Consider the following 17,511-nt stretch of genomic DNA (forward strand, 5'->3'; position numbering starts at 1 on the left):
CTTATGAAATGGTCTGGCACACTGAATCAGCGACTGACTGGCGAGAGACTAGACAGGCAACCAGGCGATAGTCAACATGGTAATACACGAAAAAAGCAACAGGCCAGTGCCATCTCTGGGCAAATTCACATGCAAATGACCTTTAACACCTCAGGAGTTTTTTCTCGCAAGGGTGTGGGTGTCAAAACAAGGTGTGAAATAAAGCACTGTCCCAAAGCCATCATCACTGCTTGACAACAAAGAGCAATGGCCCATTTCAAAAGCCTTTACACATAACAATTAACAGCATTTTCAAAACAATTACTGAATACAGTATAAGTCTTACTGACTTAATATGGGAAAATCAGGTAAGAAAAGGACACATGCAGTAGATTCAGTTGGACATTTTTATTTCATTTTTCAAGTTTTAACTTATAACGTATACAGTGGCATCTCAACATCTGCATTAAGCAGGCGTACATGTGAGTATGTGAAATGATGTGAGGTGCACACTAATAGTAGGTTTCCTTTTCCACCCAGCCTAGAGGTCAGAAGAAAAGTTAAAAGTTACAAAGCAGAACAATGAACAAAGTCCAATTTACCACACAACATTTGTGTTTTAAATCCATATAATTTCAATAAAAACGATTTTGACTTTTCAATTAAATTCAAATAAATCTCCACAACTGGAGGTGGAATATTTACACAGTTGGAAGTTGAAACTGAGAATATCTTACCTCCTGGGTATTTTCGCAGGAGATATCTTCTGGCCTCATCATAAAGGAAGATGAGTAGGGAATAGGGGAATGCACATAACCACCAGGAAGGCCTAAACACACAGGAAAAGATATAACATTAGACATTTCATATGACTACACAATAATCTGCCTTAGGATTCTGTTACAATTTGCTTGGCAATATTTTGATATAATATTGATCTTAAAAACATTTAGGGTATGTTGAAGGCATGGATATTGAGAAGGCATGGATTTCATCACATATTTAGCTTGATCATTTTACCATGAAAAGGCTAAACAGGAATGTAAACACAGTGTTCATCATTTTGGAGTCTAAAGCCACCCTAAAATGATGAAAAGCCCCCCCCCCCCTCCAAAAAAAAAGTAATAATATGCGTCCAAATTCACATCCATGGAGTACTTATCTCACAAAAATCACACTGATGTCACATGAACACTTCAGGGCTTTCCAATGATATTAGTGGCTTGGTGCTATGATAAACGGTTTGTGAGAAAATTAATGTTGGACATTACATTTCATCAGATTTCCATTCGGAACACGGCGCTTCATCCATCTCCACCCATTACTCTCGGTGGTATATCTCACAAATGCTTCACTCAACACATGGCAAACCATATATCAGAATAAACACCATTCTTCTGTACAGTAAGCCATTCCTGCGTAATTCCTGAGTTTTGAAATTGCAGCACATTTCTACATGGTATCCAACTTTGGGCAGATATTTTAATGCAATAGCAGTCCAAAATAATGAGCTTGGTTTCCATATCCACAGCACAGATCAACTGTGCTTTTGAATAGATATTTCTACCATCATGCTTCAGGTGACATGGATGCAACAATCATGAGACACAAAGTATTTTACCTTGACATAAAGGCTGACATAAGATACATGTAAGTATAATCACATCATACTTTCCCAGATATGGGTAGCCTATACTGTCTTGAAAACAATAATTGATGGCCCTTTAATAATTGATGGCCCTTACAATGACCAAGAGCTTAACAGTAAAACTACACTGAAAATAGCCTAGGCCTCAAAGGACTAATACATGACTTATAGTAGCACTGATAATAGAGCACTGATCAACTGCTACAGGAAAGGAAGGGCGGAGAGAATGCAGTGCATAATTTCTCACTCAGTACATGTGCTGTTAGAATTCCATGGTATTTGGCAACTTTCACTTCCAGTTAGCGATGGCTTTAGAGAGGATTATTGTGCAAGTCAAGTCAGTGTTCTGTAATTAGGTTTCACTTCACTTAAAGTAGTAATCCGGCCGATTTTTACATGGATCTTGATCGCTAGACGTCGCAGAGTAATGTCGATAGGGAAAAAAACGACCCAAATCGGTGCTACCAAACTGGAGTAGCTGCAGCTAATGGCCAGTACTCCTAGTCAGCTACAACACTAGGTCTGGGGGCATAATCTAAACATGCCTTTTTTGCCTCTTAACAGACTCAAAATGTCATTAAAAGGTCTGAACTATATGAGTCCTTACGTGACAAAACGATGCATTTTCTACTCATTAGCTGTGAAGAAACCGACTAAATTCAAAGTTTGATAACTTGCTGTTAATACTAAGCCTAATACTTTTAAGTTAATACTAAGTTAATACTTTTAAGGTGTGATAACATTTTTTCAGCACAGTCTGATGCACACGCATTACCTAAAACCCTGGGGGCTGTCTTTCAATACTAGTGACATCCCTGTGCACAAGGTTCTTCATTAGCCCCAGAGAGCTAAATCCTCATTTTACATGTACAGTCATAAAACCCCCTGGGGACTGTTATTTCATTCAGGGTATGATGAAGTTACATATTCATGAATATAATAATAATAATAATAATAATAATAATAATAATAATAAATCCTCACAGTGCATCTGCTGTCACAGTATCCTTTGCACCAGTCGTGGCCTACTGGTTAGGGCTTCAGGCTTGAAACCGAAGGGTTTCCGGTTCGATCCCTGACCGGTAGGAACGGCTAAGGTGCCCTTGAGCAAGGCACCTAACCCCTCACTGCAAGGCACCCCGAGTGCCGCTGTAGCAAGACAGCTCACTGCTCTGGGTTAGTGTGTACGTCACCTCACTGTATGTTCACTGTGTGCTCTGTGTGTTCACTAATTCACAGATGGGATAAATGCAGAGACCAAATTCCTTGTATATGCAAGTATACTTGGCCTAGAAACTTCATTTACATTTATATTTACATTTATATGTTTCATTCAAGGCATGGTACAGTAGCCTGGCTCAGCCCGTCTACGTACTTACAGTCAATTTCATTTCGCTTCAGTATTAGACTAGCTTTTATACATTACCAACCTAATTTGCTTCCAATACCCTAGTGTAGAGGATGAGTTTAGCTCGTGGCTAACACTTACAATGACTTCCAATCAAGGGCGTAGGTTTGGTCTCAGCTTTGGTGGGGACACAGACCAGTCCAGCCCAATCAATAATATAGTCTATTATTTATGTTACTGCCCCACCTTGTCTGACAGCAGCTAACGAGTGATAAGATGTGCTTTTAATAGTTTCTGGTGTAGAAAACCAATCAAGAGCCACCAACTAACCAGCGAATAGAGGGCGTGGCTGAGAGTGATTACGTTACACCAGTATGAGGAAAGCAGACTGCTTAGATTGAATAGAAACCTATGGGGCTACCTAAACATGGGGAACGAAAAGGGTTCATTCTTCTTTGACCAAACATGTATAAACGACAAAAAATAAGGTTGGTGTGAGAGTTATCCGTGTGTATGTGGGATTTAGGTGACCATTACATTTCTATGTTTAGCTCTTTTCAGTTTACTAACAGTGTCACAAACAAAGTCACAGTTGAACTGCCTGTGGCTAGGTTTGGCAAGCTTAACTTTACATGTCATAACATCAATTAAACATAAGTCATTCCTTAATGTTATCATTTGAAATTCGAACGTATTTCCTACAACTAAGATGAGGCAATTGGCTATGTTACACTGAAGTTCCATAGTTAGCTAGTTAGCAAGCTGACGGTTTTACATTGGAAGCATGGGTATAGGTTAAGAAGGGGACCATGGTGACTAATCCCCATCAATATTTTGAGATGACAAAATGGTCTCCACCAATGTGGAGTTTGTGCTATTTGGTCCGATTCCGACAGCCAGGACAACAGTAAAAGAAACTCTGTCATTTGGTTGGCTGAAACTGAAGGGGGATTATCTGACATGTAATTCCATTGTAGCTTCTGTAGTTCCTGGTAAAATATAAGTCCATCAGTCATGCAAAGTAGTTATACACCAGGGGGGTATTCCATCAACCTTGCTAATGAAGGCGGCGCTTAACAGAAATAGCCTGGCTTGAACTAGCGTAGACTTTCACTTGGAGCTGAAGCCGTTCCATTAACTCAAGTTAGCGGCATCTTGGCCTCGTTTATTCAAGCGAGGTTTAGGTCAGCTTCATCTTTGCTTGTCCACAAGGTAGAACAGTAGACCAAAACAGTAGATTGACGAAAAGAGGATATATGTCGTAAAATTAAGACAATACTAGACGATTTCTGTTCGATTCGGCAAGCGCCATCTACAGGATTTTCATCGAAAGTCATCAAATTTAACATCGAGAGAAAAATTGATTGCCTACAGAAATTGGAGAATAGTGAAAGCAATAATTTAAAACAACAATGCTAATGGTTTGAAATCAATTACCTGTTTTTTCAATGCCCATTTTTAAATATCTGGTCATGGAAATTCAGGATTTTTGTTATGGAATTTTACATTTGACTTAGAGTGGGAACCCTGGTAAAGATACACTAACAACAGTCTTTTTACAAGAGTCACTATTAGGCTACTCATTACAGTGGCAAAAAAAGGTTTATTGTGAATGTGTAATATTTTTTTGTTTATTTCAAGTTCATTGGTGAATAGTAGCAATATTAAAAATACATTTGAGTATAGAAAATATTAAATTAATGCATGTTGGTGGTTTAATAAACCATAAAGACATACTGTAGGCCTATATATTTAATACTCCTGATTCCTGATATCCCAGTGATGGACGTGCGCGGTAACATCTGGCCCTCTGACAGCGACAAGAACATTTTGTGGCCCTCTCTATCAACAAAGTTGCCCATCCCTGGGCTATGATATAGCCCACTGGCAAAGCTGTCACTGAACAGCCTACCAAATGTAGCCTATGTAGCCTTAATAAATTCCCATAGTTACTAAGCTGGGATTCACGTTAACCGGAACGGTCACTAAAATTAGCAAGATTAATAAGCCATGTCTTTAGTGAGGTTGATGGAATACCCCCCAGGACCAAACAGTGAGGCCATGTGTGGTATATTTACTAACTCAAAAGCACTGGACAGCCACACTTGCTGCTCAGGGAGGAACAGACAAACAGATATCGCAGCATTCCCTTTTTATACTAGATAACTACAGCTCAACCAAGTTTCCAAAATACCAAAACTCTCTATGGCAAATTATGTCATAACATAACTACTTTTTATTATAGGCCTATAACAGAGCTTTGTTTATTCAGCGTAGGTCCCTGCAACGGCTCTCGAACACACACTTACCACCCACCAGGAAGAAGACGTTTGCCAATGGCGAGTGGTCAGACTCTTTGCACGAAGAGTAACAAAGTCAAGAGTCTGGTTCACAAGGCTATGTTACAGTTAAATATTCATGAATAACAAAAAGTTGATGTGAAGAACGTGTTCAGTGAACTCACTTGAGTGGGTACATTCTGAGAGCGACGTCCATGCCAGGGCAGTAGGAAAGGAAGGCAGCCAAGGCTGTCTCCTCAAGCAGGCCAAAGATGAGGATTTTATTTCTGTGGACAAGAGGATGGGAATGGAATTAAAGGAACATGCCAACATTTTGGGAGATTAGCTAGAGACTTTCTAATGAGGAGACACAGCACTCAAAAAATCCTCTACAGACATGCATGGGTTAGCTTGTTGTCTACACATATCCAGCCTCTTCCGCTGCAAAAAAATCAACATGTGAATAAATTGTGTCAATCATGTGGTGTGTTGTGAATACATCATGCCAATCATGTGTTGCAATCTTGCTGCTGGAGCAAGGTTGGTATCGTGAAGTCTTGTGCACGCCGAAATAGATGCCCGATAAGTGCCCAGAAAGCGTTACAATATGGCCGCTGAGTGGAGGGACTTGCCTAAAAGGATGGATTAGCTTATTCGCTCTTCTTTGAACCAATACCAAAGTCACAACATGTAAATAGGAAAATGTTGGAGTTTCTTTGTCACATTTGCGAATGGTAGTCTAGTTGGTGGGTGCAGTAATGATGGGTGCATCAGGGTATGTATCATTATATCTAACTCCTGGGGAGACGGCAAATGAGCAATTTTCCCAAAATGTTGGTGTGTTCTTTTAACAAACAAATGCTGATGTGAATACAATTGTCCAAAATGTTCACTGTATGTAGTTAAAGAGAAACTATGCAGTATATTGGCAATTTCTTCACTGTTTTTTTGCTTCTTTTCGCTGGATCTGTCATGACGAATGTCTGAGAAACTCCATCGCTACCTAGTACTAGCCGGTGCCTGGCGTGTATGTGTATTTAAATGCAGTAAAGCAATTTGTTACACTCGTTATACTTCCCGACACTGAGGCCGTTGGCCTGCCGGCCCAAAGTTGCAAGGGTGGTTTTTCCGCTCACAGGCGCTAGGGGGAAGTGAGACGGCCACCATTCAACCCGAAAAAAGTCATATAACCATTCTAATGACTCCAAAGCTGTTAAGTTAAGGTAAATTAAGGTAAATTAAGCTAAAAAACCTGCATATTTCGCCTTTAAAGCCCCGTAAAGGGATATAAGCTATACAAATACCCACAGTCTCGCATTCAAGCCCTCTTCTGTTTGGTTGACTTACGTCATTCCTTGCTGAAGGATGGAGTTTCTTCTTGTTTTGCAGATGATAAGATCAGCCCACTGCACAATCACAATACTGGTGAAGAAAGCTGTGTGGCATGTAAACTCCACTATTTTTCTTCGTTCGTATGTCTACAAGAGGAAGCCGAAAATGAGAGGTCCGAAACAGCAAAATACTGTGTCTTGCCATTTTCAATATGCTTCAGTATTCAGTACACTCTCAAGTTACATTACAGACCACGGAAAGACTTACCCACTGCTGACCGTAACTGTCCTCAATATCATTGTTGTCGTTGTCATCCCAGTTAACACGAATACCTATTAGATCTGTAGGCAGGAATCCATTTTCAGCCAGGATTACGAAGTAGGTGAAGAATCCTGCTGTGGCCTGCATCATACCTTAGAGTAGAAGACAACCATTTAATTTAGTAGAGTTTACAAATAGGTGATTTGTTTTTCTTTTTGAGTTCCCTGGGATGGTGTTTCAGTAGTGTGGTGTTGGAGTAGGCTTTGATCTTACCGATCTGCCCATAGGCAATACTGATAAGCCTCTCATTCACCAGCTTGTCTGTCTTTGCATTTCTTGGCTGCCTTTTCATGATGTCGCTTTCAGCTTTTTCGTAAGCCAGGGAGATAGCAGGAACCTGAAATATAAACCAAGTAATCAAACTCTCAAGCATCAGTGTTCAATAAACAAACCATATCCCGTCTTTCACTCTTATACAGGCCTTTAAATTGATAGGTTTGCATGCAAGATAATCAAATTTAGCAAACGATCAGCAATGCAGCCAAAAGACATGTCATGTGGACACACATTGGCTCTGTTAAGTTCTATTATGACCAGACAAGCAACAGTGTTCTTTAAAGCAGCCTTTACAGTTTTGGGTTGTTTCTGCTTTGAAATGACTGGAAGTCATGCATTCTCTATGTGGAATCGTAGACCCCATGTTAATGTGTCAGAATGAGTACTATGCAAAGGGGCTCAGACCAGGGACAACAATGGCTGAGACAACTCACAACAGCACCAACATTTTCATAACAACTTTTGTTACACCACTTGTTTCCAGCTGGCTAGTTAATCAGCAAAGTCAACCAACTGGCTGACTAGCAATCAGTAAGTCCAATTACATTTGTTTTATGACTTTTGTGACTTCTGTTTGATAACAGAATGGGTAGACGACGTTAGCAAGACTTGGCCAGAGATTCATTGGCCCGACATATACGGCTATCTGGTTGACAAGCCCAGCATGTATACATGCAAAAAAGTAGTAAGAGTAAGCATTTTTCTTGATGTTTCCTTGACATTTCAGTCAATTCACACACACAAAATTCAATGGTATGGAAAGCTTTCTGAACCCGATATATGCACATCTTTTCTGTGACCATGAAGGGGTCAATTCTGAAGCCTGCAACTGCGAATTGGCAACTCTTATGACACTCTATGTGGAGGGAAATAAATATCTCTACCATGTCAGTGCCCAGGTCAATACAGAGGATGGTGACTGTGCCCAGAGGCAGTGGGATGTTGGCGAGGATGAAGAGGAGGAAAGGTGAAATCTCTGGGATGTTACTGGTCAGAGTGTAGGCGATGGACTTCTTCAAGTTGTCAAAGATCAGACGACCTGAAGAAGATCCAAGAACAAACCCAGTGGTCAGAAAGATCCAAGCATGGTGATGAATTATTTGTATTTGCCTTTAAGGAGTACAATATACCTTCTTCAACTCCTGTAACGATGGAGGCGAAGTTATCATCTAGAAGGATCATGTCAGCAGCCTGCTTAGAGACGTCAGATCCGGCAATACCCATAGCAACACCAATGTCAGCCTTCTTCAGAGCAGGAGAGTCATTGACGCCATCACCTGTTACAGCCACAATGGCACCCTGTAGAGCAAAAGAACAGTATTAATCTCATAACGGCCAATTTCGTAAGGGAAACCCATATGCCCTTTGTAAGAATTTAGTGAAGATGAAGCTTACATTACCTGTCGCTGACAGCCCTCTACAATGATGAGTTTCTGCTGTGGAGAGGTTCTGGCAAAGACAATCTCAGTGTGGTGCTTCAGTATTTCATCCAGATGCTCAGATGTAATTTCCTTCAGATCATTACCATGGACGACACATGCCTTGGCATCTCTGTGAATATGAAGAGTGAAGAGTCTGAAACTTTCAATGGGATTTAGGTTGAAGAATTATTTAAAATGTTGTTATAGGCTAAAGGCAAGAAAGGTAAAATATAAATCCCACTGTACCTTGGGTTGACCTCATCAACAGGGATGTTCAAGCGAGTGGCAATATCCTCCACAGTCTCATTTCCTTCAGAGATGATACCTACCCCCTTGGCAATGGCCTTTGCAGTGATAGGATGGTCACCAGTCACCATGATGACCTACAATGGAAAACAAAACCACCCAAACTACTTAATTATGACAGTCAAAGGGGCAACAAGTATGGGCCAAATTTGGTAAACATCACTCTACCTTGATGCCAGCACTCCTGCATTTGCCCACAGCATCAGGCACAGCAGCACGAGGTGGGTCAATCATGGATATGAGGCCGACAAAACACAGCTTTTCAGTAGGGAAGTTCACCTCCTCAGAATCGAACTTAAAGCCCTCAGGGAATTGGTCATCAGGCATGTTGAAATGGCAGAAACCTGACCGCAATTAATCATGAAAAAAGTCATGTCATGTTTGAAATCATGTAATGGTTTTCAAATGTTCCATTTTTTGAAAATTTAGTTTGGAAAGATTTTTCTAAGCTCAAGTGACTCCTTACCCAGCACTCTTTCTCCTAGACCTCCAAGTTCAACATAGGCACTTTGGAATGATTCCTTCATCTCGTCATCCAGGGGCTGTTCTTTGCCCTGGATCATGATGGATGAGCAGCGGTCCAGGATCCTCTCTGGGGCTCCCTTCATCACCAACAGGTGCTTTGTCTCTCCAGGGGTAGCGTTTTTGTGGATGGAGAGCTTTTCAGTAAAACAGTTAGGTGTTAGCAAGTAGCATTTAGTATTCAGCCAGTAGTAGCGGGCGAGAAGTTTGGTATTCTTACCTGGTATTTGTTGGTGGAGTTGAAGGGGATCTCGGCGATCTTGTGGTATTTGTCACGCATCTCAGTCACTGAGCCACAGCACAGCTCAATGCATTTAAGCAGGGCAGACTCAGATGCATCTCCAGCTGTGTCTCGCTACAGATAATGGAGGGAATTACTTAATGACTTTCATATTGAATTTAGTTTTTAGATAGATAGATAGTCTGTTGGCCTAGAAAATAACTGAGTCCAACCATGGCCTAAATAGTGTTTTTGTATTTCAGCCCCCTCAAAAAATAAAATGTTTTGGATCTTTCATAAAAAAATGAATCATTACATTTTGTAAATTGTTGTTTTGAAGTAGTGACATGTCGAAAATAGCAAATGTTATGTAAATAGTTCTGCATACCTTGAGGATGGGGACATCCTTCTGATCTGCCAGGAAGACAGCACGGTTGCACAGACCAGCCACGCGTGCCAGGGAGTTCCAGGTTGCTGATGAGCGGTCAAAAGAGGTTCCAGTCTGGTTCTCCGTGGTGTCGGCTTCATGGATCTGGTTGTCAAACCACATGTGGGCCACCGTCATGCGGTTCTGGGTCAGAGTTCCGGTCTTGTCAGAGCAGATGGTGGAGGTAGAGCCCAGAGTCTCCACAGCTTCCAGGTTCTTCACCAGGCAGTTCTTCTTGGCCATGCGCTTGGCAGTCAGGGTCAGACACACCTTTCAATGACATGAAACAGGTCATGAGATCAAATCATTTTAGAGGACAGATCCAGATCTTCATGTTTTCATGTAAAAGTTTCAAGGGTTTACTTGACACACTCCGAGACATTTTAAGTAACTAGTGAACACTGAAATAGTCTCAAGAACCCTGAAGCAAACAAGGCTGTCCAATGTCACGTCTTGCATTGTGACACTGATATACTCACAGTGACAGTAGCCAGTAGTCCCTCTGGCACGTTAGCGACAATGATACCAATGAGGAAGATGACGGCCTCCAACCAGCCATATCCGAGGATGAGAGAGAGGATGAAAAAGGACACACCCAGGAAAACGGCCACGCCGGTGATGATGTGGATGAAATGCTCGATCTCAATGGCAATAGGAGTTTTCCCTCCTTCCAGACTGGAGGCAAGAGTTGCAATCCGACCCATGACAGTACGGTCACCGGTGTTGATCACAATTCCTCTGGCAGTGCCTGGGAAAATAGTCAGATACAATACAAAACACTGGGATTAAACAGCACACGTTCAGGTGACTTTCAGGCTTAAATAATGCAAGATGAATGTTGTGCATGGGGTTTAATACGTGTGTACCTTCAACACAGTTGGTGGAGAAGAAAGCAATGTTCCTGGTCTCCAGAGGGTTGTCATTTGAGAAGTCAGGGGAACGTGTCTGAGGCTCAGATTCTCCTGTAAGGGAGGAGTTGTCCACCTGACCAAGCAGAGAGAGATTGAGCACAGGAGACAAAACCATATTGTCTGTATTATTTAAAGAGATTTAGTCAAGTCAAAAAGCACCTTGCAGCCATGAGCCGAGATGATACGCAGGTCAGCAGGGATTCTGTCTCCACCTTTCACCTCCACCAGATCTCCAGCCACCACATCCACAGCATCGATGCTCTTTTTCTCTCCGTCACGCACAACCAGAGCTTGCTGTGTTCAGTGGACAACAAATTAACATCACAGACAGTTGGGGTGTATGCACGAAAGGAGTGAGAATTTGTCTAAAAGCAATTTATATGTACCTGGGGAACCAGGTTCTTAAAGGACTCCATAATCTTTGAACTCTTGGCTTCTTGATAGTAGGAGAAACAGCCAGTGATGATGACGACAGCAGATAGCACAACGCCCAAGTACAGCTATGTGGAGAATGTGGAAAGTTGGCCATGAACACTTAAGTCAGTGGTCTTAATAATAATAAAAGTCATTGGCATAAAGAATTTGATATTACAGTATTTGCACTCATGCATGATTTTCCTTGTATGCAGGTCAAAATCCTTACATTATCATTTGCTGGTTCTTCTTCTGAGGCAGCCTGAATACTGTAAGCCAGGAAGCAGAGGATGGCTCCAATCCACAGCAGAGTGGAGAACCCACCAAAGAGCTGCTTGCAGAACTTCACCCATTCTGGGGTGGTGGGTGGTGGGGTCAGAGAATTGGGACCATCACGAGCAAGGATCTCTTTTACACGAGAGGAGGACAGACCCTGGTAACATAATGATACAGCATTATTCACACACAGTTCAGAGAACACATTTGACCCACAATTAACGTTTTTCATGTGACATATTCTAGGTTCAGCTTTGTTGACATCCACCTGGTAGGCAAGGGACACGTTGAACCCATCAACATCGTTGTCTGCAGCTGCCTCTCAGTAGGCTACATCTCTGTATTTCAGAAATGTCAACATTTCAGGCATCAATAAAGGTGATGATGAAACGTTATCCCATTGTTCAATATTTGATAGCCTGTCACAGGAACGTTATTTCGCTAAAATCGGTGCATTGATCTGTATCGATAACGTTATGGGAGAACCTGCATAATGGTAGCCTAACTTTTTTTCTCTGTTCAAAACTCGGTTTACACGAAGACGATAGACTTTCTTAGAAGCTGTGAAATTTGGCCAGAAAGGAACATATTCCCTCTGAAAGTTGACACAAAATCAAACAATATTTGATAATTCTTCAACTGAACAGCAGGTTTTGGTAGACATGTAGACTCAGCAGACGTTAAACGGTAGCCTACAGTTATAGCCAGCGTCAGTCAGCATCATGTAACATTAATGGCGTTAAAGTCATGAATCCTTCAACATATTATCTGCTATAACATAACAGCGATGGCTTATCCAAAGACGATCTGCATGGATAAATAACCACACAGAAAAACTCAGAATGTGAGTGATAAAGTTAATTAATTGTATGAGACTTTTTATTAGTTATCCATTGCTATATTAGGCTGTTATGCTAGCTCAGCCTTTAAATATGCTGTTATTTTGGTTATGTGGACTTGATTAAACGGGTAAAGATAATTCATAAACTGCTATTCTTACAAGCAGTAGCCTAACAGTGGTGTTTGAGGTTGCCGTGTGTGTGTGATCGCTAAACAATTCATAGGATCAAATCAGTTTATTTTTACATACGGGAGTTAGCCTAACTGACCTGTAGGCTATAGCACATAGGCCTATTCTGTTTTCATTTATTAGCATTTGTTGTGATTATATAATCAAATGACACTCATGATAACTTGAAATAGAAGGACAGGAGATAGGTGATTGATGTCCACAAGCACGAATTTCACGAGACAAAACTGTTCCGGTAAAAATATTCTTGCCATGTTTAAAATGCTGCATTTTTCCTTTCATTTTTGGATGACTGTAGATAGTTGTATTTTAGCCTACGTCTTCGTAGACAGTAGCCTAGGCTACATTAGGCCATCTTGAGAATAAAAGACTTCACAGCTGCTAACGATCATCCTCCACAACCATGAGGATAGGTAGGCTAAACGGTCGTTCGTCGCCTTTTTGCTTCTTATTGTAAAACCAACTGTTAGGGCCTACACAAGTGGTCGACATCCCGTTGAAGCTATTTGTAACTATGTGTAGCCTATGCAACCCGACTATTGTAGAACTAGTTCTAGGATTCCCAGCACTCTGCAGTGCCTTGCCTACCACTCTAGTTGTAAACAAACGGTGACGTAACATTAGAACGGCGGTGCAAAAGTATGATTATGAATTTCCCCTCTAAAAAGGATGACTACATCAACTTGAATAGCAACACCAAAATACATGCACGTTGTACAATGCAATATGATAATATTAGAAATAATAGGCTACCATAAAATATACAATGTGATACATAAAACTGCATAATAAGGAAATTGAAGAGATGGAACGATTTATTAAATTATTGAATTATTTCTAATTCTACTGACTCTGTCAATCGACTATTTTAATCAACTTCTAACATTTAACTTAGCCTTTCTCTGGGGGAATATACATGTCATCTTATTAAAGTCTTGGATGTTCCCAGCTATGAATGGATGTACATAATATTAGCCTGTTGCACTGAATTTGGAGTTTCGAACAGTGAAGGCTTCACTCAATGAAAACACTTGAAGTGCATTTCAGGACACATTGGTATCACATTGCTTGCTGAGCATTTTGAAATATATTGGTTACAGTTGCACTGATACCTCTGAGCAGATTGTGAGAATATCCCCCAGGCTTGGCTGCAGTTTTTCCCTCAAACCATATTTTTTCACTCACCCTGGTCAGGTCTGTTCCATATTTGCGGTGAAGCTCATCTAAGGTCAGTTTGTGGTCATCCTGTCGGGGAGAAGAGTGGTAGATTTAACTCTAGACTTCTCTATATCATGTTTACAGTTTCCGTTATAATGCTTTGGATGTGCCATTTGGGGGTGTTATCATTCTGGATTTACCTTACCTTGCTTTACCTGCTGTGCCCTTTGCTAATATGAGTGCCCGTTATTTTGTCATCCTTGTCTGATGTTGGTAATGCCTTGATGAGCCCCACATGTTTGTGTATCTGTCTACCAGTCCTGTGTGTTATGTCAGCACGAGATGTCCATCAGATTTCAGTGTTTCTGTATCTGTTCTAAAGCTAATAGATGCCACTCACAAGATTGTGAATGACATGTATGGGATTCAGGACCCTGCCATTGAACTAGAGATCTGTGTGTCCAGCTGTGTGTTCTCTCTGGGCTGGTGGTAAACATTGGTGGGAAAGTGGTATCTTATTTAGAAATTATTGTCTCAGATGGGAGTTGGTCCTGATGGGGCCGTGATGTCCTCCTGCTCTCCAATGTGCTATGAGGTCATGCCGGTTGCCAGGCCAAAGATGGTGCTGGGAGAGACAGGTCCTGCTGGTCCTGCCAAGACCTCGGGGACTTTGTCGGGTTGGTTTCCGTCCTCTTTCCACCATTCCGTGGCCTCTGCCTGTGGGGATGCTTGGGCAACCATGACAGATTGTCATTCCATCATCCTTGGGATGGTATTTGGTTCCATATATCCTGGTGGCTGTGAGTGTGGTACTGATGTGAATGATGTAACTATTTCGACTCATGCTTTGGCAGTGGCACTTGGTGGTATTGGTATTTGGAAATAATATGATTATACCTTAATTTGCTTGTCCTGTAACCACCTGCTACTATTTCGTGTGTGTGTGTGTGTGTGTGTGTGTGTGTGATCTTTTCAATGTCCTAATTTATCCCCACCTACTGTATGTGTATATATTTGATGTGTGCTTTGTCTATGCAGTGCTTGCATATGAGAGACCCTGCCATTTAAACCAAATGTATTTCTGCCCCGGGCTTCTGGGATAGGTTGCCACAATGTGTTTATCAAGGTTAAAGGACGGGACAACACTAAGACTGAGGAAGAATAAATGTTAGGTTTTAGGATTCAGCAACTTACCAGGTCAACCTCTTTTTTTAGGTCCTCCATATCGGTTTCCTTTTTCTTCTTCTTCTTCTCCTTTCCTCCATCTTCAGAGGTGGCTGCCAGCTTGTACTTGTCATTACCTTTCTGTGTCAAACACAGCAAAGATGATAAGATGTATAGTGCCAATCCTCAAAGAAAATAAATAACCCCCAAAAGTACAACATGCACAAACAAAATTGTTGTACAGTGCAAAATTGTGTCTTTTAACAACATACCAAAATGTAAATAAAGAAAATAAAGAAGTCACTTACACCCAGGCCCATTTTTGTAGGCTCTGTCCTATGTCTGGACTTTACGGGTAAAAGGCTGCTTTCCCTAATCAGGTCCCTCTGGGTTGAGGAGCCTTGTTCTCTGTAATTTATATACCCTGACCTGTGCAATGGTGCCACATTTTGGGAGGAGCATGGAGCAAGGAGGTGGGTTGTGGCATCAGAATTATGACTGTTATTTTTTTGGATTATAGGTTGCTTAAATTGGAAAAACAACAAGAGTTCTATGCAAATGATTTATTTCACTCAAATGTATATTTCACTGAAAAAAATCTGAATTAGTGAGTACTTGACCTTTTCTGGTAAACATTCCTGCAGTCAGCGTGTCAGTTGCATGCTCCCCAGAACTTGTGGCAACAGAGGCATTGTGTTGTGTGATAAAACTTTTTTTAAGTGATTATTGTGATTAGTCCAAGCCACACCTGTACAGGAAAGTATAGGCATAGCTTCACCTATATAATGTAACATACCGTATTAGTGGACAATGTTTTAGTGAAATAAATAAGCCCTTTGTTTCCATAGAGGTGACATCAAAAATATTTTTTAACATACCACACGTGGGATATAGGCTTATGAAGTGTGGATGTGTCTGTGTGTGTGTGTGTGTGTGTGTGTGTGTGTGTGTGTGAGAGAGAGAGAGAGAGAGAAGAGAGAGAAAGAGACATATTTGTGCTACCTTTGCTTTTATATTTAGCCTACCAACAACACAGATACAACACAACATGATATCCCAGATGAAAATATTTCTGCTTTCAACAGTCTTGTCTTTGTCTGAGAGAAATAAATCAGGTCTTATTTAGAGATTATTGAATTCTGATCTGTTTCTCCTAAACCCCCTTAGGGAGAAACATAAGCAGAAGAATAACAAAAGAGCATCTTTAGTTGAACTTTAGTTGAACTCAGGCTGAGACAAGAGGGAGGCTATTTCTAAATCTAAATAAGAAATATGGGTATGAGACATATGGGTCAAAAATCATTACTGTAACATTAAGCTTAATTGTCTCTGGAAGAAATAGGCTCACAAAAAGAGATGTTATTTTGAATGTTTCCTTCCTCAGTGATCTTAAACATGTTTAAGGTTTCAACACACAAAGAAACATCAGCAGCACAACTTTTGTCAGTTTTATGTAAATGTCCCACAGGATAATTGGATGCTAACCAGGCATATTTGAAAATAATATGAGTGAAGATGAGCCAAAAAGAATTAAGGCCTAGTCCACACATACATCCATATTTTTCAACATCATAACTTTATATATTTCTGTAATGATTTAGGTCACTAATAATTGACATTTTGCCAAATTCTTTCCAGGGTGAAGGTGTTGAGAAACTCAGTGTTGAGGTTTAAACTAGGAAGACATTTGATATTTGGCTTGTAACATCAGAGTGTACACCACAATCTTCTGTTGTTGACGTCAGAGTATGTGTCATTATCCCCTATGAGGATGTTTTGTGCAGTCATAGTGACTGCAATTGTGCTGTTTTTAACCTTGCTCATGGATTCTGTGAACTGGACTTTTTAAGAACAAAGGAAGGACATCCCTGGTTTAAAAAACATTAATGTACATGTGGACTTGGCCTATACTCACATTTATATATCATGTTGGTCACAGGACTTCACTTGTAACTGCAAACTATGTGTTCCTTGACGCCCTTGCTGATTAGACAGCCCTTTTCCAAACTCTACCAACTAGCCATTTCTACTCTGGAAAAGGCAAGCCTTTCCAGACCCCTTTTGCCTCTCTTTAACTGAGTTCCATACAACCATTTTAAATGGCATAAAATAGATATCTGGCCTAGAATCCTCTATGCCACTGGATATTCCACCGATCAGGTGTATTGAAAGTTGCTGTCCTCTTACATGGACCAGAGGTTTGGGGGCCTGTCCAGAGTCATTGGCTGCCGTGGTAAAAAAAATCCCTGGGGGATGCTTGCTAAGGAATAGTTGTACTTTACATCTTCGGCCAACGTGTATCCTTGTGCAACGTGGAACCTTTGAAAGTTCAGGAATTCACTAGCTGTCAGCACATACTCATTACTCTGGGTTGTATTACAGTCACAAAGACATTAATGTACTGGTGGAAGTAATGTTTTGAAAACACGCCAAATTCAAGGTCAGATCTTTCTCCACCCATTTTTGTAATAACTTAATG

General features: G+C 40.9%; 1 protein-coding gene across 1 annotated transcript; it reads right to left on the minus strand.

The window, feature by feature from the left end:
- Positions 1-368: 368 nt before the first annotated feature.
- LOC121697216 (sodium/potassium-transporting ATPase subunit alpha-1) lies at positions 369-15,884 on the minus strand. The gene is made up of 22 exons (XM_042078636.1): positions 15,341-15,884; positions 15,063-15,173; positions 13,896-13,955; positions 11,634-11,837; positions 11,377-11,490; positions 11,150-11,284; positions 10,946-11,063; positions 10,559-10,827; positions 10,041-10,349; positions 9,653-9,787; positions 9,377-9,569; positions 9,079-9,254; positions 8,851-8,987; positions 8,584-8,734; positions 8,314-8,482; positions 8,068-8,222; positions 7,121-7,244; positions 6,854-6,999; positions 6,602-6,732; positions 5,440-5,541; positions 717-808; positions 369-520 (listed from the first exon to the last, which is right to left on the minus strand). The coding sequence occupies exons 1-22, from the start codon at positions 15,350-15,352 to the stop codon at positions 492-494; spliced, it is 3,072 nt and encodes a 1,023-aa protein (XP_041934570.1). The 5' UTR covers positions 15,353-15,884; the 3' UTR covers positions 369-491.
- Between the last annotated feature and the right edge of the window lie 1,627 nt (positions 15,885-17,511).

This window comes from Alosa sapidissima, chromosome 22 (assembly GCF_018492685.1).
Source record: "Alosa sapidissima isolate fAloSap1 chromosome 22, fAloSap1.pri, whole genome shotgun sequence".
Taxonomy (NCBI): Eukaryota; Metazoa; Chordata; class Actinopteri; order Clupeiformes; family Clupeidae; genus Alosa; species Alosa sapidissima.